The sequence below is a fragment of the Trichosurus vulpecula genome, chromosome 5 (assembly GCF_011100635.1).
Source record: "Trichosurus vulpecula isolate mTriVul1 chromosome 5, mTriVul1.pri, whole genome shotgun sequence".
NCBI lineage: Eukaryota > Metazoa > Chordata > Mammalia > Diprotodontia > Phalangeridae > Trichosurus > Trichosurus vulpecula.
In genome coordinates this window covers 59,595,291-59,619,240 of record NC_050577.1, presented here as the reverse complement: position 1 = coordinate 59,619,240, position 23,950 = coordinate 59,595,291, and the positions used below count along the sequence as shown (strand labels likewise).

The following is a 23,950-nucleotide window of genomic DNA, read 5'->3' as shown; positions in this document are numbered from 1 at the left end:
GTGATTACTTAGGCTACCAAAGAGAAGGTGGAGGGGTCACTTATTAGCAGTCTTGAGGAAGATGAAAGGTTATCATGAAAAACTGTAACACATTACCTAAAGGGATTTAGAGAATCTGCTATGGGTATTTTTAACAACAAAGTTGGATAATCGTCTACCTGGCTTGTTTTGCAGTCAGCCCAGGAAGTAGGAGGGGCACCACCCCCTGTGGCCTCTTCTAGTCTCATGGCCTCTATATAATCAGAGTACAGTCATCATCCTTGTACTTAGGACTCAATAAAAGGGGATAGGATTAAATCATACTTATAGCTGGAGGATGATGGGGCTTAGTTTAGCTTCAAGGAAGAAGGTAAATATTCTTGCTTCTGAGGTTAACCCTCAATAGGATTCCTGTGGGGATATCTTCCCGGAAAACCTTTGAGCTTTGGACACACCCAATTTCCTCATCTTTTAGATGAGGCCAAATAACTTAAATTATCTTCTATGTTCTTGTCATCCATATAATGGTGTAACTAAAATTATTTAACCAGGTTCCATGACTCCAGGGAAGTCAGAACATTCTCCACATGACCTCTTCAGCACTCTTTCCTATTATCAAAAGTTCTGTGGGGCTTAAGACCACATCATTTTAAAAGACCTCTCTATTTTCTTTGATTCAATGACAGGAGAAAAAAAATAAGTTATTGGGTAAGGAACTTGAAGTTTTAGCTAAGTGGAAGAGCATAATTAAAACTTATACTAGAATCCCCATAGCCCGCATTTAAGCAGAAGGAAATGTTTTTCTTGCTTTGTATTTGCTAGGCTAGTAGTTCTCAACATGTGGTACAAGGACCTTTTAATAATAGATCGTTGTAAGGAGCCTATCTCAATAAATGATTCAGGATGATAAATAAGCAAGTAGTGGCTGAGTAACTGATATTCCTAAAGCATAGGTAAGGACATATCTATCCTTTGATCAAAAAGCTTCAGTATCTATTGTGATGGATTCGGTTAATAATAGAAACAAATACAGACCATTGTTATAAAAACAACCTGGGGGTCTAGGGGACTACAAACACAATATAAATCAGCAGTGTGATGTGGAGTAAAAAAAATGCTGCTTTAAGAGGGGTCTATTATTTCTTTCCACTTGTTTCAGACTCTTTGTGAGCTCATTTGGGGTTTTCTTGGCAGAGATATTGGATTGCTTTGTCAGTTCCTTCTCCAGCTCATTTTACAGATGAAGAAACCAAGGCAGACAGCATTAAGTGACTTGCCCAGGGTCCCACAGCTAGTAACTGAGGCCAGATTTGAACCCAGGAAAACGAAACTTCATGCCTCCAGACCTGTCACTCCATCCATGGCACCTCTTAGCTGAACGACTTCCATATAATGTTTGTTTTGGGAAACTGAGAAAGCATTAATAAGTAGGAAAGCTATTGAGAAAAAGAAAAAATATATATATCCATCTTAATTCTCACATATAGGCTTTCTCTGATATCCAGTTAACAATGGGTTTTTGAAAGCAATGCCAGTGGATGGTGTGCTATGACAGCGGCTTTGGAATTGAGAAGCTTTTGGTGTGGACCCCTAAAGGGCTGATGTGTTTCTTGCCATAGGGCCAGCATAAGTAGGTTTGTTAACTGTTAACTTAGCCTTAAAGTCATTATCATTATTATTAGTGGTGGTGGTGATGGTAGTAGTATTGAACAGGAGTAGGTGGAGGAGGAGTTGTCATCATAGTAGTAGTAGTAGTAGTAGTAGTAGTAGTAGTAGTAGTAGTAGTAGTAGTAGTTGTAGTAGTAGCATTGACACAGCAACTTTGAGTAGAAAGGTTGTGTGAGTTATGTTAGCACCAAGATTAATGAAATCACAGGTCTCTCAAGTAGTGAAGTAACTTCTTAATAGCAATCACTCTCACTTAAAGGGCCAAAAAATGAGGATTGAACATCTCAGATATGATCAGCACAATCGCTGGACACAAATCTTTGTCCATTTATGACAGATGAGAACAGCCAACCAGAAGTAGAAGGCTCCAAACTGAGGACATGTAGAATTTAACATATAATCAAGCAAATTCTGGGGTTTATTTTATATTCCCTGATAAATTTTAATAAAATTTAGTTACTGCTATCTGTAATTTGATGTTTGTTTTTCTCTCAACACTCATTCAGCAACTTTTTTTTAAAAAGCTATCTACTCACTATAGAGCCCTATATTAATTTCTAGGGGTACTAGGACAATTTTTTAAAGTCCCTGTCCTCCAGGAGCTTATATTCTCTCACTCTGCATATTCACTACTTAATTAGATAGACTAAATTGGAATCATTGCTTTAATATTGTATTGAATATTATATTTAGTTTAAATCTCCCAGTTGGCTCTAGGCACATGGAAATAACAGTCTTCTCGTATGGAGAAAAAACAGGGCTTCTCTGCCTGCATTCTTATGTTTCACTGTAGGTAGGTGGGGGGGGGGAGGTGCAGAGAGAGACAGAGACAGAGACAAACAGAGACAGAGAAAGAGACAGACAGAGACAGACAGAGACAGAGAATTAAAAAGAGAGACAAAGAGAGACAGACAGAGAGAGAGTGAATGTGTGGTGAATGTGTGTATGTATCCTGGTTATAATCATCTTTATACAAGGTCACAATGGTGATGTAGAACATGTCCCAAACACATACAAATTAAAGTCCTTTCAGGCCCCATTGTTGTTCTCTCATGTCCATATAATTTTTAGGGCCCTAAAGACAACATAAATTGAAATTAATACAGTCACATTCCACATCAGCATGACATCTGTGCATCTTGGCTCTTTGAAAAGAAGTAGGGAAGTTACGCGCACACGCACACACACACACACACACCACTTTCCCCCTGTGCATAAACTGGGAGATGTTCTGCTTCCAAAAGTCTACCCTTGATGAAAATTTAAAGTATGAGATCTCATATTGATTAACTTGATTTTCTTTGTCATCTTGATCAGATCCCCTTTTGATTTCCTTAAAATTTACCCTTTAAAAAAAGAATGGAGAGAAAGAAAGCAGTACAAAAGGCCCATTTCATGGAACTATGAAGCATAATTAATAGCAATTATTATAAACTACTTTGGGGAATATTAAGTGCCATGAAATGGTGATAATAATGATCTTTGCAGAAACTCTTCTGGCATTGTTTGCGACAATTGCTTCTTTGTCATGCTTTCTTCCTAGCACACTAGGGCTTTATTTGTTTCCCAATGGTGTGTCTTAGAATAGTAAGTCCAGTAGGTGAATGGTGGAATAGGCTTAGATTTTTCAGACTCCTATTTTCATTTTCAAATAACAATGCAATTTAAAAAAAGAAAAAATTCCTAAACAGTGAACTTGGAAAAAAATTAAATCCATTTCCTCATACAAAACAATCATTACTTCTTAGGAAGTCATTAGTACCTCAATCACTGAACCAGAGAAATTGTGGGATGTCTGTTTTCAGTAATAGAAGAATTTATCTTTGTAGAAGGAACTGAAAATTACTACAGACTAGTTTCAACTAAACAGGTTATTGGATTTTTTTAAAAGATAACTTTTTTTATATCTTTTAAAAAATCTTTCTAAAGCATTTAACAATATAAGAATTCAATGCTCTTCAGGGCAAATGTGATTTACTCTTTGCACATATAGATGTGTGTGTATGCATGTAAACTTGTCTCCATTTAATCATAGCTAGACATTTATAATTAAAAGTTGGTGCTCTTTGAATAAAAATCCTGTTCCTTAGACTGGGTGGGTAAAACCTGAAATAAATCCAAAGGTGACATTCATAGGATAACATTGTAGAACATTTTCCTGCCCATAGTCTGTGATTTCCCACAAAGCAGCTAAGTAGGTGCCTGTTTGTGGTAACTGCTCTTCCAGATCACCCTCAAAGGATTGTTCATGTGGGTGTTATTTGCATGCAATTAAAAGTGGTGATTATAGACACATAGTCTGGGTAGCTGTCTTACTGGCAGGAGTTATCACAATGCATGCTGAGGCATCTTTCAGGAGACATGGCAATGTAGGCCACAGGTGTCCCCAGGGTAGCTAAAAAAAATCAAGAAGGAAAAATTTCAAGGGCTACCCAAAGGCAAGAATAATCTTCTATCTCTGTTTACTGTGGTGGGTATTCTTGTTATTTAAGCTGTCATTTACAGCTGACATCTTCTTTGGAGTTTCCCAGAGTTTCCCAGTGTCCCTAGAAGAAGGACAAATAAACCCTTTGATAATATCTATTCATACATGTCTGGGGATGGCTCTAAAAGGTCTTGTCCAAACACTCTTTGGATATCAAAAGCTAATGTTTCTGAAGTTTTGTCTGTGATTGTAAATATCCAATAGGGTGTTCTTGCGCTGGACTGAAACATCCTTTAACAATGGCCTGTCACAGTGTTTTCTAGAATACTCACACCTCCATTCACCTATCTACTTACTAGCAAGCTGACATGTTTCTTGCTCCTGGGATCTGGAAAATAGACACATGCTGTGAGAACACCTACTAGACATCAGTCTGATTTACAATTTTTCATCCTTTATCTTTCTTTGGGGAATCTGGCCTAAATCCCACAGTAAAATTGTTAGAACTTGTCATCTTGTGATGTGTTTATTGGCCCTAGGGAGAAAAAAGATGGATCCCACCAGAGAGAAAATACTTAGCTTTGTTTTCCATTCAGCCTTGCAACACTAATATTTAATATCTAACAAATGGCTCAAGGGTTTTTAAGCTTTGTTCACCTATCATAACCCAGTCTCATGGACATCCATACTTACATACATAAATGAAGAATGAATACAGTTTGATTTGGAAAGGTAAGGCTTAGTATTTGGTACTTAACTAGTGCCTCTTAAATCACAATATATTCCTATAATTTCCTTTTTTAGATTAAAGATAGCAATAACAATGGAAAATCTATATAGCATTATTTTGCTACTTTGGGTGACTGTGAACCAGTACTAATCACCATGGCCTACACAGTGCTTAGAAATCCGTACTACCTATTACGTAGGTGGTATTCAAGCTGTTTAGATTTTCTCAAAATAGATGTTTCTTATAATCTAGTAATCAATGTATCAAACAGTATTTGATACAAATCCCAACATTTTCCAGAAGAAAATCAATGTTTAATACAGTGCCTTAAACATAATAAGCATTTGTTAAATACTTGTCAGATGAAAGAAGTAATAAATGTATTGAGGGATGTGTAATCGGCCTACTCCATAAGTCTCACATCCACCTCATGCATGACATCTCCTTTTACCAGTTCAGAGATTTAATCATATCCTTAGAGTGAAGTGATTTCAGTTGAACTTTTTTTTCAGGTTGACTGAGAAGTCAGAGAAGCTACGTTCTAAATCTGGCTCATTATCTTATTACTTCTGTGAACTGGGACAAGTTATTTAGCTGCTCTGCGGCTCTGTTTCCTAATCTATATAATGGGACAGTAGAGCAATATGGACTTTAAAAATCCCTTTTATCCCTAATTTTATGATCCTATCAAGGACTTATACAATAATTTTAAGTGACCTCAGATATAGTTATCAGCCACATAAAACATAATATGACTAAGGGAAAGAGAAACCTGATAGTGGGGATTGGACATAACAAACAGAAGAATGTCCCCAAGTGATCCAATTTTATTCTATGGCTACAAATTAATAACATGTAAAGTGGAAATGATGGAATTGAGAGCTTCAATAGGTTCGTTTGGTCATAACTGAAGAAAATAGTTTGAAATTTTTTTTGTAATATGAGACTATGAGGTAAAGAGATTCTCAAAAACACCTAAGATAAATCATAAAGTTGAGGTAAGTATTCCATTCTTTCCATAGCATCTCATAAGGGGAAAATAGCTAAATAAATGCAGGTTATATGAAACAACTTCATTTCTTTATTTTCCATAAAAGCCTACAGGCAATTTTAGAGCTGACTTTCCTCGAGTAGTTTTCTCAATAAATGCTACAGTTATAGCAATTAAAGTAATAGCTTATTGGGGGAAAAATGAGCGTATGTCAAATCTCTTACTGCAGCTTGCCGATGGGTATTGGACAAAATCCCATGAATCTTCACTTTATCTTTTTCTTTTTGGTCCATGTTCACCCACAAATCCCGGCTGGCAGAGTCAAATGGCCCATATATCCTGGAAATATAGTAATTATGATCTGTATCCTCCTGTAACAATGTAGAAAGAGAAAGAAAAAAAACACAAATGTATTAAAAACAGAAACAATTCCCAGACAATTAGAATAAATGCCTTTGAATTTGGAAGGCTTGTTATGCCTCAAAGTGACTATGGGGATTCAATTATTTCAGAGGCAAGTGAACTAAGATGCACAATGTACAAACTAGAAATCCTTTATGGGAAATATTTGAAAATAAACAAGAAGCAGATGCCAATGTGTTCTCTGTGTCCAAAAATCTTACAAGAAATATTTTTGTATACCTCTGCTGGCTCTCCAAATGTAAGAATGGTTCTTGGGGAAAACGCCTGGTAAAATCTGAACACAATTATTGTTGACTTCCAGGTGAGTGAAAATCAGGGAATACTCCACGGCAGCCTCTCTGCTTTAATAACAGCAATATGTAGTCAGCTTTTAGCTAATGGTTTTGGAAATAAAGTGATCCTTAAGATTTCCTGCCTCCCATTTTATTCATTAACTGTGACTTTTTGTTTGAAAGCTCATTAACAATAGTTATGGAACCCAACATCATGTTTGGCATGCAATTTCTCTATTGTATCCAAACCACTTAATGGAGAACTCTGAATATTAATAGAAATATCTGCTGAGAAGCATTTTACCAATATTACAGGTGCTAACTAATTTCCTTGTCAATTATTCTCCAAATTGCAAAATGTCTTTATTTAAAAAAATCAACTAATTCAACAAACATGCACTAAGTACCCACTATATGCTAGGTATATAAGTAGCCACATGCTAAAAATACAAAGAGAAAAATGAAAAAGCTCTCTTTTTAAAGGACGTGACTCAGAATGAGACAGGAAAAAGGACACTATCTCTTCTACATCTTGCTATCATCTCAGCAGGAATACATATTAAATCTAAACTTTAGGAACCGGAATCACATATAAAATGTTTGGCATTTAAAACTTTTCCCAATCTGACCCATCCTTTTTCCAGCTTTATTAAACATCATTCTCCTTCATCCTTCTTATATTCCATTGAAACCAGCCTTATTGTTCCTTATATGAGACACTCCATTTCCCAATTATTTAGCATTGGTTATCCCCAACGTCTAGGATGCATTCCCACATCACCTGTTCCTCTTAAAATCCCTAGTTTCTTTCAAGACAGAATTAGAATCACCTTCCATATGATACTTTTCCAAACCCTGGCAGCCACTAGTGTCTTTCCCACCCAAAAGATTCATTATATCTATTTGTGTATACCCACATATATACCATTATCTTCCCCAAAAGAAAGTAAGTGCTTAGAGGGCAGGGGCTGTTTTGATTTTGTCTTTGTATGTCCAGGTCCTGGCTGCTCAAACCAGGTACTGAATAGAATATATGTATAGATAAGTTAAAGATAATTTGGAGAGAGAGAAAAACTACTCAATTCTTACAGGGAATTGGACAGGAATTCAGGAAAGGCTTCACATTGGAGGCAGTTCATGAAATGAACCTTTGAGGAAGGTAGGATATTTGAGAGGCAAAAGTAAGTGTAACAACAATGTTGCTGGCAGCTGCTGTGGGTGTGAAAGACCAACAACAAGAACACACAGAAGGGCTGCTAGCACAGATTCTTCGATCTGCTTTTCTAAGTAAAGCAAGTTTCAGGAGTTAGCTATCTCACTTTAATTAAACATACATATATCATTCACTTAGTTCAGGGGGAAAAGCCAGCACCCTGAACTTCACAGCAAATACAAACAGAAATTACAAAGACAATATAAACAGATCAATAGATTTCTTTCTGACCAAATCACAATACATAGTTACCAGAGAAGCACCAACGTCTGGGTTTTTTAAAGCCGAGGGGTGGAGGCTTTCAACAGCTACCCAGAGTCTCCTCACCAAAACTCTTTCAATCAGTTTGCCCCCAAAACAAAAGACCAACCTCAGATCTTATATACACTTCTCAGGGCCCTGGGGCACTTGATTACCTCAGTACTGAGAAGCACTCCAAAACAAAAGACAAAAAGGTTCCACTTTACCTGCCCCATTCAAACAAAGGCAAGACTCATCAAAGGCCCTTGATGGCCTTAGCATTCCCAAAGAGATGAACACCAAAAAAGTCCAACTATAATTGCCATAACAGGAAGAAAGGAATCTATTTCTAGGCCTGATGGAGCCTGGTTATGAAGGACAATCTGTGTAAATGTAGAGATATGAGATGGAATGTCCTATTTGGGGAATAGGCCTGTTAGGCTACAACCTGAAGTATACAAAGAAAAGAAAGGCTATGAAGTTAAGAGAGAGTCAGACTTTGGAGGGCTTTAAACATTGGAGTTTATCCTTGAGACAATGGAGAATTGGAAAAGATTGGTCAGCAGGTAAATGACATGGTCAGATTTCTGCTTTACAAATAAAAATTTGGCAGCTATATGGAAAATGGATTGGAATAGAGAGAGAATAAAAGCAAGTGGACAAATTAGGGGCCTATTGCAACATAGACAAGATGTGTTGATAGCTTAAACTAACATTGTGGCATGTGAATGGATAAAAGATTTCTGGGAGAAAAACCTCCTTGACTTGGTGTATTGATGATTAAGGTGGGACTTTTTTTTACTGTTTTAGAATGCTAAATTAATTGTCTTTGATTGAGCCTTACTAGGTGCAAAGCCCCAGGGCCAAATCCCTAATTACTAAGTGCTAAACCAATGTGGGCATGAAGCCCTCAGGGTTCTAAAGGGAGTTGCTAAGACCAGAGCCAATGGTACGCCCTAAGTTCTGGTCAATCAGATGGCATTCTAGTCGATTGAATGACGTCTAAGGATGGTATAAAAAGAGAGAACAGAGTTGTTTGTTTGGGGGCTCTCACTCCTGGAGGAGTGTTGATGTGGAGACTCTGGGCAGGCACTCCAAGAGCCTCCTGTCTTGTCAACCCAGATGTTGATGGAGCCCAACAACAAGAACGCTGCCAACACAGGTACTTTTGATATGCTTTACTAAGGAAAGCAACGTTAAGTGGTTAACAATCTTATTTGAATCCAACATACCAATATCACTCAGTTCAGGAGGAAAAACCAGCAACCTGAACTTCAGAGCAAATAGAAACAAATTACAAACATACATTATAAACAGACCAAATGCAAACAAACATCTGGGTTAGCAAAACCAGGGGCCAGTTTCAATGGCTTGCCCAGAGTCACTGGCTACTCCTCCAGTGAGTGAGAGCCCCAAACCAAACATCTGGGTTTCTTCAAAGCTGGGGCCTCTTAACAATGGCTGCCCAGAGTCACCACATCAACACTCCTCCATGAGCAAGAGCCCCCAAAACAAACAACTCTGTTCTCTCTTTTTATACAGTCCTTAGACATCATCTGATGGACTAGAATGTAATCCAGTTGACTAGAATTTAGGCAGGTACTATTGGCTCTGGTTTTAGCAACTCCCCTTAAGACCCTGAGGGCTTCATGCCCACCTTGGCTTAACACCTGGTAATTAGGGGTTTGAGCCTGGGGCTTTGCAGCTAGTAAGGCTCAAAGACACTTAATTTAGCATTCTAAAACAGTAAAAAAAAAGTCCCACCTTAATTACCTATGCTTGGCAACAATTTCATTGGAGCAGAGGAGCAGGGGAAAGGGAAAATTCAAGGTTGTTAAACTCAGTAACCGGAATGAGGGAGATATTATCAAAAGTAATAAGGAATTCATCAAGAGACATGTGAATGAGGTCTTAGACATTTGAATTTTATTATGTGAATGCAGTTTCCAGTAAGGGATATCAAACAAGTGAGGGGTAATGGGGCACTTGAGTTCAGGAGATAGACAAGGGCTAGATCTATGGATTGGGGAGTTATTTGCTCAGTGAAAATAATGTAATCCATATGAGAAATGAGATCACCAAGAGTCCTTGGAGAAGGCCTGGGGCAGAATCTAATATGTGAGTATATATGTGTATGTGTGTATACACACACACACACATATATACTTTATCTCTTCACATCTCTAGAGTAAGAAGGATTTAGTAATTCATATAGTTAATATCTTAAGAGCAAGGAGCCAATTTCATGAGAGGAGCCTCATAATAAAATGAAGACAATTTCAGTCCTAGTCCCAATTTACAAATCCAGTAAAATCAGACACTTTAGCTTAAATCTTCTATTAAATCAATACTTTGATGTGGCTCTAGGGGTAAATGAGAAGGAAGGAGAAGGGGAGAGTCTACTGCTTGGACATCGCCATGCCTAGCTTTCAACCCCACTTCCTAGGTCACAAGATTTAGCATTGGAGGGACTTTAGCAGTCATCCAGTTCAGTTTTCTCATTTTATAAATGCATATACAGAGATTAAGTGACAAACATTATCACATGGGCAATATGTTGAGGACCTGGGATTGAAGGCCAGTGCCTCTAATGCTACAACAATTGTTCTTTCTGTAAATAACCAAAAATACTAAATTTATCTTGAAACAAATGTGATCTTCTAAAAAAATTAAAGAGGGAATTATGGATGGGATTTCTAATACCCCTAGATATTATGACCACCACCATCATCATTATGTAATAATACTCATGACTCACATTTCTATTGTATTTTATAGTATCAAACTCTTCCTATCTATACTTCCATTTGATTTTCATAATAATCCAATAAAGAGGGAGGACAAATACTGTGAATATTATTGTAATTTTCTGGATAAAGGCATTGAGTCTCTGTGAACTTGTTCCAGATCATATGGCCAATAAATGACAGGACTGCTATTGAACTCAAGTGTTTAGACTCTGAATCTCCACTTTCATTCCAATATCCAGGTTGCTATCCCAAGGAACTAAATGAGGAAGATGATTCATTGAAGACCCCTACTCTATTCCAATCAGTATCAATTTGATATGATTACAAATTCTGTATACTTGGCCCCAGTGCAGTGAGCTGCAGATGGCAAAATCACTTGTTTAATCATGAGACACTGGCTGGAGGCCCTCCACCTTTGTTTTTCCTTCTTGTGGTGACCAAGACCAGTACGGCAGAAGTGACTTAACTACATGGAATGTCCCCCTAAATTATTTTTGTACCTCCATTCTCTTTTGTACAACATGAGCAGGTGCCTACCTTATGACCATCTTATGACTATTTAGTCAGTGGAAATATTCCCTGCCTCAACCAAACCATGACCCTGCCAATTTATGCTTTTGCTTATTTTAGCCTATACATCATATGTCAACCAATGGAATTATTCTGTATCTCGTGTAGCTGTTTTTGAAAGCTTAGATATCAAGCCTTATAAAATAAGGCCCTGGAAGGAGGGGGCTTCTCAGATCATGAAGAAGATCTGAGGTTCTCTTCATTGGAGGGGACCATGGACCCTTTAATAAGGTGCCATTGGCTCACAGCTCTGCCTCAGTTTCTCTTATTGTAGGTTGGATAATTTTTACCCCCACATAAACAAAATGAAAATATTTTACTAATAATTAAGTGCTAATTACTAAGAACAGGGACAGTGTGGTGTAGAGACAAAAAGCTGAACCTAGAGTCAGGAGAAACATGTATTTTTTTCCTGCATTATAAATACAGAGCCTGAACATCCTGGCCTGGCCAAGCCAGTTTCTCAGCTCCAGTTTCTTAATTCATAAAATGGACTTAATACCCATCATTCCTATTTCATCAGACAGTGTTTCTCAACAGTTCACTAAAATAAAGTAATATATGTAAACTGCTTCTCAAACCTTAAAGCCTAGATAAATGGAAGACTTTTAGTCTATGCAGACAAACTGGGTATAGTGTTTTCTCCTTTTGCCTCTTTTTAATGCCATCATATTGCTAATTAGACAATGATAAAGGGAAAAAAAGATAATTACACTCAAATTAATCAGTGTTGCCATTTACTAGTAGTTCCTACTTAAAATATGTTGGTGAGGAAGAGGTTGAAAATATTGACAACAGGAACCTTTAGGATCATTTGTGGTTTACATTGCTCTGTCCTGGTCCCTCTCCTACCAATATATAAATGGCCATATGTGGAAGGCAAAAATGTATAATGCCTTCTCTTTTTATTTTAATTCATCTGAAACAGTCCTTTTAGGATGCAGCTATCAAAAGAAGGGGTAGTACTAACATGTATATTGCATAGGGCTTTAACTGGATGTGGTCATGCTTTCTATACTAATAGTATTAGCCTGAATTCTGAGTCCCAGAGGCTAGAGGTGGGGTGGAGGAAAGTGTGACATAAGAAGAAGGAAGAAGAGAGTGTCTTCCCTTTTCCAGGGCTCAAAGACTGCCCTAAGCAAAATTTCAAAATGGATGAAATTGTCTTTGGCTGCTCCCTATTTCCTTACTTTGTCTTCTATAACTCCATGCTCATTGCCTCAGACACCCAGAGTCCTTGCAACTCCTTGAATTCCAAATGGTGGTGCCTTCACTCAGTCCTGTCCTGATTCTCAAAATTACTCCTATGTTTCAAAAAATAGCTATCTTCATTAAAATCCCCAAATGTTTTGTATAGTTGGATATGAGAATACTAGGATTGAACCGACTCACAGCAATGTGCTGCTGACAATTAGGCCCTTATTTCTCACAGAGGCATTTGCATTTTTAATACATTGATTATCAAAATTAAGAAACCTCTGATAGATTTTCAAGTAGATCATCAAAGAGAAATGGGGAAACAATTAGGTTGTGTAGCAAATGATGTCTGGGGATAGCAGACAGTAGCAGATCAGAGCAGCATGACATCTTCCCTGTTCCCCCTCCCCCTTCTAGCTACTTATCCTGTTAACTGGTCTTCACGGTTTTGCATTTTAATATTATAAGGACCCATTCATTCTAAATGCATAGATTTATTAAATTCGAGTTTTCACCAAAAAACCTCTCTTTGATGGCAATAAAATCTCTGTCTATTTGATTGTATGAAAGTCAGAGTAATGATAGAAAAGAAGAGTCAAACCAATTGAAATTAATTGATTTTTCTCAATAAGTAAACATTCATATAGTATGTGAAATGTATTATAGAGTCTATTATTTTTTTCACAGCTAATTATTTACTGTCTGGTTTATCATAGGTGTGTAATAAATGGATTTTCATTGATTCATTGTTAATTGATCTGATACTACAGCAACAAATCTTATACCTCCTTATTGTCTTCTATATAATTTCCAAAATAATTTAAGATCAAAGTCTGACTATATCACTATCTGGCTTAGAAGTCTCAAATGCCTCTTCATTTTCTTTAGGATAAAATTCAAATCCTCAGTAATAGTAACTAGAAATTTTTAAAGTCTGGATCTTATCCAACTCTGCCCATTTATGGACTCTCTAATTTGTTCAGACTTCTATTCATCCTCCACTTCTCTGTATTTTCATCAACAATCCACTCTTCCTGGCATCCATTACCTCTTCATCGTTGCCTTTTAGAATCCTCAGATACCTCTAGGGACCTTATATAATCTTGTTAGCTCATAATCTTCTCTCTCTCCTCAAATAATCCTTTATTTCTATACAGGTTGTATCCATTCCACCACCACCCCCAATAGAACATAAGCTTCTTGGGGTTAGGTGCAACTTAGGTTTTTTTTCCCCAGCATTCAGTAGGTGTTTAACAAATTTTGATGAATTTTGATAAGCCATTCAGTGTGGGCTTTCCAGTCACACACATCTCTACCTCTGTTATTCCCTCCCTCATATGGGAGCCCAAAGAGAATATTTTTTTTTCCTTTAGAAAAGTTAAATCTAACTTAGTAATTAACCTAAAAGCCAAATAATTTTAATGAAATTTAAAAAAAGAAATAAAAACAAAAACACCTCAAGAAAAGGTGCTTATTGAATACCTATCATTTAATATAAGCTTCTTAGGCCAATCAGGCAAGTGCAAAGCAGAGGCTAGTTGAGTCAAATCATGCTGAATATTTTAAACTTCTACAAATCATTCTTGTCAAATAAAATCAAACAAAAAAGGATTTACTTAATTTGGTAAATAAAGAAATTGGGCAGTTGAAACAGTAGAATTCTTTAAGGAACTGTTATACAACTAGAGTGATTGAAATTTTTAAAAAAAGTACCTAGATGTTTGGCTATTATGCCCAAGGAATGCTGATGATGACATAGCCTGAGAGGCCTGCATTGATAATATTGGTGATTTTCATTCTCAGATATGTATTTATTAGTATTCTGTGTAACACACACACAGATGCACATATACTATATATATATATATATATATACACACATATATTTATATATGTATATATCATCTAGATTTATTATGTGTGTATGCATAATATATATATATATATGTATGGTGTATGTATGTACGTGGGTATACATATTATATATATGTATGTGTATATATATATATATATGTATATACAAATGTGTGTGTATAAATGACATTCCTTTTCAAACTTCAAACTTATTTCAACATTGCTTTCATTATAACAGTTTAATACAAACTCTGTAAAAGTTTACTGAATACTTTTATATACTGCAAACCTTGAGACTACAACTCACACAAGAGAAATGGCTCATCTTCACAGTTCCATGTTTCCCCCAGTGTTACTAACAACAACAACAACAACAAAATGTAAATGCTCAAATATCAAAACTTAAAAGAATATTTTATCTCCTGTGTGTATCCCATCTATCTTTAAAGACTGAAATTCAATGCTATCCTATATAATTCTTGATCACAATCATTTGCAGATACACCCTGGGATCTATCCAGGGTGCTGAAGGGTTTCTTCTAGGCATCATTTATATTTTGTTGCTCTCAGGGTAATGCTCTTTCTATCACTTGCTCTTAGAGTATGGATGGTCTACCTCCTTTTCCGAACATATATTTTCTTAGCGATACCCTCCAGACCAATCATTATATGTAGGCTATTTTCAGAAATGTTTTATAGGCACATGTATTTCAATTTTGTTTTAACTCATTTTATTCTCCAAAGTTTGTGCTGTTCCAATATTTACATCAACACAAACATCATGAGAAGAAAATTTATTATTGTTGTTGTTTTAAAAAAATTCCTAGGAAAATAGCATGTTCGCTCATGTCTGTCTTTGTCTCTCTATGTCTCTCTCTCTCTCTGTCTCTGTCTTTCTCTCTCATCTCTAAATCATTATCTTTCTGCTTTATACCTCACTTCATAGTATTAATGAAAAGATATTTGGACCATGTTATATGTGCATCTCTGTTTATGAAGCAATCTTTTAAAATCTTAATATATAGATGAAGAGACTCCTGCAGGGGGAAAAACCTTGAGGGGTGCATATTATCAAATGTCAAATGCCTTTTTAAAATAGAAATATTCTTTTTAAAAATTATCTCTATCTTTCACTTAAATGAATGACTATCGAGATATGACCTATCATAGAAGATCATTTTTCAAACCCTGCCTCTTCTGTTCTTCTACTATTCTCATAAAGACTTTATAAAAATAAAATATAAGTGGTGGTCTAACATATAGAAATTTGTCCTTGGAAGGAAGATCTGAATTCAAGTCCCACTTCTGACATATTCTAGCTATGTGTGCATGACCATGGGAAAGCCCTTTAACTTCTCAATTCCCCCCAAGTAACTTTAAGTCTCTGAGTTACCTGTGTAGATGTATTTACCCTAAGACAAAACATTGGAGGGAATTTCCAAAAGGAGGCATAGATGTCAGTAATTATTGATGGATCTATAGCAATTTTGTACAGTCTTAGCAAAGTCTGTTCCCTTTTCTACTAATCCTTACCATGACTATAAAAGAAAGGGGACACTCAGAAATGCAATGATTTAAAAATTGTTTTTTGCTTCAGGGTGGGCCACAGCCCAAGCCTTTTTTCACTTAGATGACACCCCCTCCCCAGCTAGGCTGGTCATTAGATAACAGGCTCATGCTGTAAAATCCTGACACTTTCCAGCCAAGTAGAATCTGACAGATGCTACATATTCTAATGTTTTAGCTTCAAGAACCTAGAGTTGTGAGTAGAGTTGTACTCTCTGGAAAACAGATTATTTATCGGCATTTATATATATGAGCAAAATTTTGTTCCACATTTACCCACAAATGAAACATTTCAAATATTCACTATAATTGCAAATAGTTGGGGGGAAAGTTATTTTGATGTTGAAGAAATTAATATGTACCAAAATATAAATATTGCTTTGTATTTTAATTGACTTTTATTGACTAAACTCTCAAAATGAAATAGATATGGTTATCAGGGCTAAACAACATGTTAAAGGCCAGAAGTAGGCCTTAATTTACATGATGGGCCCAGCTACTTAACATTCACTTTAAATCAGGTGACTTTTTTCATGGTATTCATTCATTGGGCCAAATTCTGTACATTATAGGAATAACAGGGACTTAAAGAGGACCATCAAAAGCCATTCAAAGCAGAGAGATTTTCATTTTCTCTCCAAATGCTGAAACATTTAAAAATGATAAATGGAAAAAATAGTACAATTGTGATACCTCCAAATATTGTAGAAAAAGCGATGTCAGAGTAGATGGGTAAAATCCATTTTGTTGAAGCATGCAGAGAAATGTTATATAGTTACAGACAGGCTAAGTATAAAATTACACAGGTAGAGTAAAGTGGAGAAGTTAGATATGCTGATTGTCATCACTCCAAATAATCAATATGAATGTACTGCGATCCACAGATTTATTTTTTTCTCTCTGTCATGAGTTTTAAGAATATTTTTCTATAGAGTCTTTGATCTCTGAGTAAAGGTTGATTTATGGAACCAATCCAACTCTCTCTGCCAACAACACCTCAAATAGCCTTATCCTTATCTTTAAACAATTTTAAAATCCCTTCCCTTTCTCTTCCCTTTGATTGCCAAACTACTTAAAAATTGCTTATACCTAATTATTTGCCTTCTTCAACACTGATTTTCTTTTCATACTATTACAGTCTGATTTTTGCCTCTACCAACTTTCTTAAAACTCCTTTCTTCAAAGCCACTTGAGTGAGTTTCTCATGGCCAAGTTCACTGATTTTACTATTCCTTGTCCTCTTTTATCTCTCTGCAACATTTCAAAATGATGACTTCGTATTAGGTACGCTCTCCTAGGTTGGCTCAAGAGACACTACCCTCTCCTGCTTCTTCTCCTACCACTTTGAACATTCCCTGGATGACTAAGACTAAGTATATGGAGCCCTGCATACAATGTCATAATCAATTGATCTTAGTTACCTTCATCATAGACTCCTCATATTTTTATATTGACAAGGCCCACGATTCTTCCCTTGGCATTCCTCACTTTTCTTTATATGCTCTTAGTCATATCATTCACATGCCATTTTAAATTAATTTTATGAAAAAGGTTGTCTTAGATCATCTTTATTTCTTAATAAATCTCTCCCCTCTCTCAACCAGGGAACGGGCCCTCAATAACAAAGAATGAACAAAGAAGATGTAGTCGAGTAAAATTTAAAATAATAGAAACAACAACAAAAATGATGCTCCTGATGCTGATGCTATGTCTACAAAGCCTACCATGTGCCTGTAATTCTGCTTAGCAGGTAGGTCCTACTATTATCCCCCTTTTTGCACACAAGGAAACTGAGGGAAACAAAAGTTAAATGACTTGTCCAAATTCAAGCAGTTCACAAATGTTTGAGGCTTGATTTGAACTCTTTTCTTCAAGCCCAGCACTATATCCTCAGTTCCATACACATATTGTTAAAATCCATAGTAGCAAACCCATTCAAAAAAGAGACAGAGATGTATTTTTATACTTTTATTCATCCTTTAGAGCTCACACTGGATTCTTTCTCTATCAGGTGTTATCTTACCACATACAGTCAATAACATCACAAAGTTCTATATTTTGTAACTTTTGAGAGTCCTTTTTATATGTTATTATGTAATACTGCTATCTATGTAGGTTTCATATACTTCTACTAGATCTATGCTTCATGAAATCATTCTATATTATCTAAATGTTCAATGTATCTCCCTCATCTCCTAGAAAAATGCTTTGTACATGGTATGAAGAATCATGGATATAGGAAATTAATCATCACAAAAGCATTTTTAAATATAAAAAATAAAACAGACTTGGTAACTAATTTTAAAAGATGAAGTAATTTTAGTGGCAGTCATTTAAAAATGTTGAAGTGCATTTGAAGTTACTTTTGAACACTGGCTGTTATTGGCTCAAAAACCAGAGAAGTATATCAGCAGGACAGACTGTAGTTTAAATAACAGGAATAGTGGAATAACAGAAACAGACTCTATAACCAAATGTTTGTTAAATTCAAGGACATAAGTCATTTGGGAAGAATTCTCTATTTGACAAGAACTGCTAAGAAAACTAGAAATCAGTCTAGAAGATTACCATTAATATGGTCATACCATATAGTTATCCAGTATACAACAATAAAATGAAAATTTTTCTGTGACTTGAGTAGTAAGGTCACCCTTAAAAAAAGAGAGAAATTACAGAACAGTTCAGTGCCTTGGACAGCTGTGTTAGAGGGAGAATCTTTTCAAAGTAGTGATAATGGCTATCACTTAAGATAAAAGAGATAACTTTGATGATATGAAATTGAAAAATATTCACACTAACAACTTCAATACTGGTAAAAATGTGGAGGGAAGATGTTTATTGAGAAAAAAATAACTTTGAATTAAATATCTCTGATAAGGGTATGAAATTCAAGATCTAGAGGGAACAAATATATACAGGGCTTTGAAGTGTGAGCCTCCCAATAGAAATGATGAAATGCTATAAACAACATGTTATTGAATCAAGAAAATAAAATTACTAATAAGTACATGAAAAATGTTCCAAATCCCTAGTAATAAAAAATGCAAATAAAAATACAGTTTCACATAAGCTTCCACCTAACATTCAGTAGGATGGAAAATAAGACAAAATATGGAAACAGTCAATTTTGGAGTTGGGTTTAATTTTGTAAGTTTGGTTAATAACAAAAGCAACTTGAAACACACAATGCAAAATACATTTCCTTCTGGCTGCTAACTTTACTCCTCAAAGGAATTTGTAGGGGATAAGAAAGGTAGTATATAATAAGGTTAAGAGGAGAATACATGCCTAGATCTTTTGAAGTACATATTTTCCTGTTATTTCATGATCAGATTTTAGCTTAAAGGTTGAAATTTTTAAATGGTGATAAGAGCCATGCCACTTTGGATGTGTCCTGAGTATATCAGCAATTTGCCTGGTGAATTGTCATCATGAATGCTACTGGAATAACTTGTTTCTTGCAGGGCATTAATATGTGCAAACATATGTACTGTGTTTTAAAAAGCTGTTGCCCAGGGGCAGAGCCAAGATGGTGGCTGAAAAGCAGGGACTAGCTTGAGCTCCCTGCTGAGTCCCTCCAAAAACCTATAAAAAATGGCTCTGAACCAATCCTAGAACTTCAGAACCCACAAAAGAACAGACAGAAGCAGGGCGCCAGCCCAGGACAGCCTGGATGGTCTCTGGGTGAGGTCTATCCCGCACAGAGCTGGGAGCAGAGCAGAGCGGAGCAGAGCCCAGTGTGGGCAGCACAGACCAACCAGACCAGGAGCCAGGTGGAACATGCCCTAGCACCCTGAATTAGTGAGCTGCAGCAGTTATGAGACTTTTCAACCTACAAACACAAAAGACGACAGAGAAGTTTAGTGGGAAAACTGCGGGAGTGGAAGGAGTTCACTGTTTGGCTACCGCCCCGGGGGCAGCGGAGGTGGGGCAGCTACAGAAGTACAGCTGCAGTTGCTTCCAGCCCCAGGCCCACCTGGTGGGAGGAATTAAGTGGTGCATCAGAGCAGGAGTGCAGAGCCTGCTGAAGATCTAAGTCCAGTTCAGGTTGGGGGTTCTTGGGGAAGGAGGAGTGCGGCTCTGACAGAACTGGCACCTCCCCCCCAAACGTGGAACATAGAACTCGTTAGTCTACAAGCAGTCATACCCCACTGAAAAACTCAAGGGTCAAGTTAATTGGTTGGGAATATGGGCAGACAGGGAAAACGTACCCAGATTCAGTCTCGGACTTCGGAATCTTACATTGGTGACAAAGAAGACCAAAACATACAGCCAGAAGAAGTCAACAAAGTCAAAGAGCCTACAAGAAAAGCCTCCAAGAAAAACATGAACTGGTTTCAGGCCATGGAAGAGCTCAAAAAGGATTTGGAAAAGCAAGTTAGAAAAGTAGAGGAAAAATTGGGAAGAGAAATGAGAAGGATGTGAGAAAACCATGAAAAACAATCAATGACTTGCTAAAGGAGACCCAGAAAAATACTGAAAAATACACTGAAGAAGAAAACACCTTAAAAAATAGACTAACTCAAATGACAAAAGAGCTCCAAAAAGCCAATGAGGAGAAGAATGCCTTGAAAGGCAGAATTGGCCAAATGGAAAAGGAGGTCCAAAAGACCACTGAAGAAAATACTAACTTAAAAATTAGATTGGAGGAAGTGGAAGCTAGTGACTTGATGAGAAATCAAGACATTATAAAACAGAACCAAAGGAATGAAAAAATGGAAGACAATGTAAAATATCTCATTGGAAAAACCATTGACCTGGAAAATAGATGCAGGAGAGATAATTTAAAAATTATTGGACTACCTGAAAGCCATGATCAAAAAAAGAGCCTAGATATCATCTTTCAATAAATTATCATGGAGAACTGCCCTGATATTCTAGAGCCACAGGGCAAAATAGAAATTGAAAGAATCCACCGATCACCTCCTCAAATAGATTCCAAAAAGTAATCTCCTAGGAATATTGTTGCCAAATTCCAGAGCTCCCAGATCAAGGAGAAAATACTGCAAGCAGCCAGAAAGAAACGATTTTAGTATTGTGGAAACATAATCAGAATAACCCAAGATCTAGCAGCTTCTACATTAAGAGACTGAAGGGCTTGGAATATGATATTCCGGAGGTCAATGGAGCTAGGATTAAAACCAAGAATCACCAACCCAGCAAAACTGAGTATCATGCTCCAAGGCAAAATATGGATTTTCAATAAAATAGAGGACTTTCAAGCTTCCTCAGTGAAAAGACCAGAGCTGAATAGAAAATTTGACTTTCAAAAACAAGAATCAAGAGAAGCATGAAAAGGTAATCAAGAAAAAGAAATTGCAAGGGACTTACTAAAAGTGAACTGTTTTGTTTACATTCCTACATGGAAAGATGATGTGTATGATTCATGAGACCTCAGTATTAGGGTAGCTGAAGGGAATATTCATATATGTATGTATATATGTTTATGTATATGTGAGTGTGTATGTATGTATATATGTATATGTGTATATATATATACATATATATATACATATATATATATATATATATATATATATATATAGAGAGAGAGAGAGAGAGAGAGAGAGAGAGAGAGAGAGAGAGAGAGAGAGCTGGCACAGGGTGAGTTGATGATGAAGGGAAAATATCTAAAAGAAATAAAATCAAATTAAGGGATGAGAGAGGAATATATTGAGAGAGGGAGATAGGGAGAGATAGAATGGGGTAAATTATTTTGCATAAAAGTGGCAAGAAAAAGCAGTTCTGCAGGAAGGGAATGGAAGTCAGTTGAGGGGGAATGAGTGAATCTTGCTCTCATCAGATTTGACCTGAGGAGGGAATACCATACATACTCAATTGGGTAACTTAACCCACAGGAAAAAAAGGAGGAAGAAGAAGATAAAAAGGGGGGGGGATGATAGAAGGGAGGGCAGATGAGGGTGGAGGTAATCAAAAACAAACACTTTTGAAAGGGGACAGGGTCAAGGGAGGAAATTCAATAAAGGGGGATAGGTTAGGAAGGAGCAAAATATAGTGAGTCTTTTACAACATGAGTATTGTGGAAGGGTTATACATAATGATATGCATGTGGCCTATGTTGAATTGCTTGACTTCTTAGGGAGGGTGGGTGGGAAGGGAAGAGAGGAGAGAATTTGGAACTCAAAGTTTTAATAACAGATGTTCAAAAACAAAAAAAAGTTTTTGCGTGCTACTAGAAAATAAGATACACAGGCAATGGGGCATAGAAATTTATCTTGCCGCACAAGAAAGAAAGGGAAAGGGCGATGGGTGGAGTGGGGTGACAAAAGGGAGGGCTGACTGGGAAACAGGGTAACCAGAATATATGCCATCTTGGAGTGGGGGGCAGGGTAGAAATGGAGAAAAAAATTTGTAATTCAAACTCTTGTGAAAATCAATGCTGAAAACTAAATATATTAAGTAAAAAAAAGCTGTTGCCTAGTGAAAAAATAAGGTACAAAAAGAACCCTTTCTGAAAGAAAAAATGTACAACGTTATGTGGCTCACTTTATGTATCAAGATTTTTTTTTTAACAGCAAAGTATCAAACATTCATATTTTATAAAAATTGAGAATGAAGTAATAGAGTAACTGATGCCTAAAATTCTACCATTGCTGTATGAATCCAAGCACAAGCCCATAATGGTAAATTCATTTGACTGTTTTATGGCAATGTTTTAACTGGTACCTTGATCCATACCTAGTGAAATGCTTTTTACACCCTGTAAATCAAACCCTTTCAATATAGCCTTGAGTTTATTTATCTAAAGTGGGTGGAATAAATGTTATATAAAATCTTACTGAAATGTTCTTTAAAATGTTACTTTCAGTGATTCTTTGAAGTCCAGATAGCATGGTAACCTCTTCTTTTATTGTGAAATGAAATCAATATTTGTAGAAAATTATGGATAAGAATATTGCTATTAAACTTTCTATAAGAATAAATTTGGAAATTTAATTTCTTCTTACATGAAAATTGTCACAAGTTTTCTTAATGTCTGCAATAATACTTGTTTTGTCACCCCCCCCATTCAATCAGTAAACAAATAAACATTTATTAAATTTGGAGCACAACCATGAAGTAATATAACAATTGTGATTCTGTAACTGAAATGGATTTCTACATCTCTATGCTGGAGATGAAAGTTTCCACATAATACGAATCTCTTCTATAAAAGTTATCAAACTGACCATCTGTGTGAAGATATTGAGTCATGCCTTTGGGTATAGAATCCCAAATTTCAGAATTCAGAAGGGCTCTGGAGGTCACTTATCAACATGTACCCCAAATGAAATCCTGGCTACAATATAACCAATGGATAATCCACTCCCTTCCAAAGTAGTCCAGTTCTCTTTTGGAACACTCTGTTTGTTAGGAAGTTTGTGTTTATATCAACCCCAAATTTACTTATTTGCAACTTAACCATTTACAAATTCCTAACACCATTCTTCTTTCTACCTTTTCAGACAAAGTTGAGTCCTTCTACCTCATAAGAGATAAGATATAATGTTTATGAAAAAGCATTAGAGCATCAAACCAAGTTGATGTTATATACATGCTTATTCCCTCTTCTATCTTCTTCTCCTTATAAAAGGCTAGAAATTTTTTAGGCAGTTTTCATGTCCTAAACAGTTTCATGCAACAAGAAAATCCCTATCTTATGCAGCTGACTATTCTGCTTTGGGGAACCTCCAGTTTTCAAATTCTAACTATTCTATTGGACACACCAACAAAAAAACAAAAGTCCAAGTTTTCTCTTTTCTAGGCTATGCATCCTTAATTTCTTTCATATATCCATTGCATATTTTATTTTGAGTCCCTTAAGTATACTTGTTGCCCTTCTCAAAATGTGCTCTAATATAGCCATTTTAAAAAAAAAATAATTGAGAATGGGGAAAGCAACAGCTATGAGTAACATAAGAGTAATGTGAATTCCTAATAGTATTTATAATTATCCCACTGCATTGCTTAAGTTCCTTGAATTCATGCCAATGATTACTTTCCAAAATTATCTCAGTTAACTTTTTTTTTACATTAGGTCTCTCTATATGCCCAGGTTGGAAGTGCTCTCA

General features: G+C 36.2%; 1 protein-coding gene across 1 annotated transcript in view; it reads right to left on the bottom strand.

Annotated features, from left to right (window-relative positions):
* The window catches only part of PLXDC2 (plexin domain containing 2), a 518,063-nt gene that overhangs the window by 255,827 nt on the left and 238,286 nt on the right, over positions 1 to 23,950 (bottom strand). Inside the window, exon 3 of the mRNA XM_036758389.1 lies at positions 6,018 to 6,164. Coding sequence (XP_036614284.1) covers positions 6,018 to 6,164 — 147 coding nt within the window. The remainder of the gene's footprint in view (positions 1 to 6,017; positions 6,165 to 23,950) is intronic.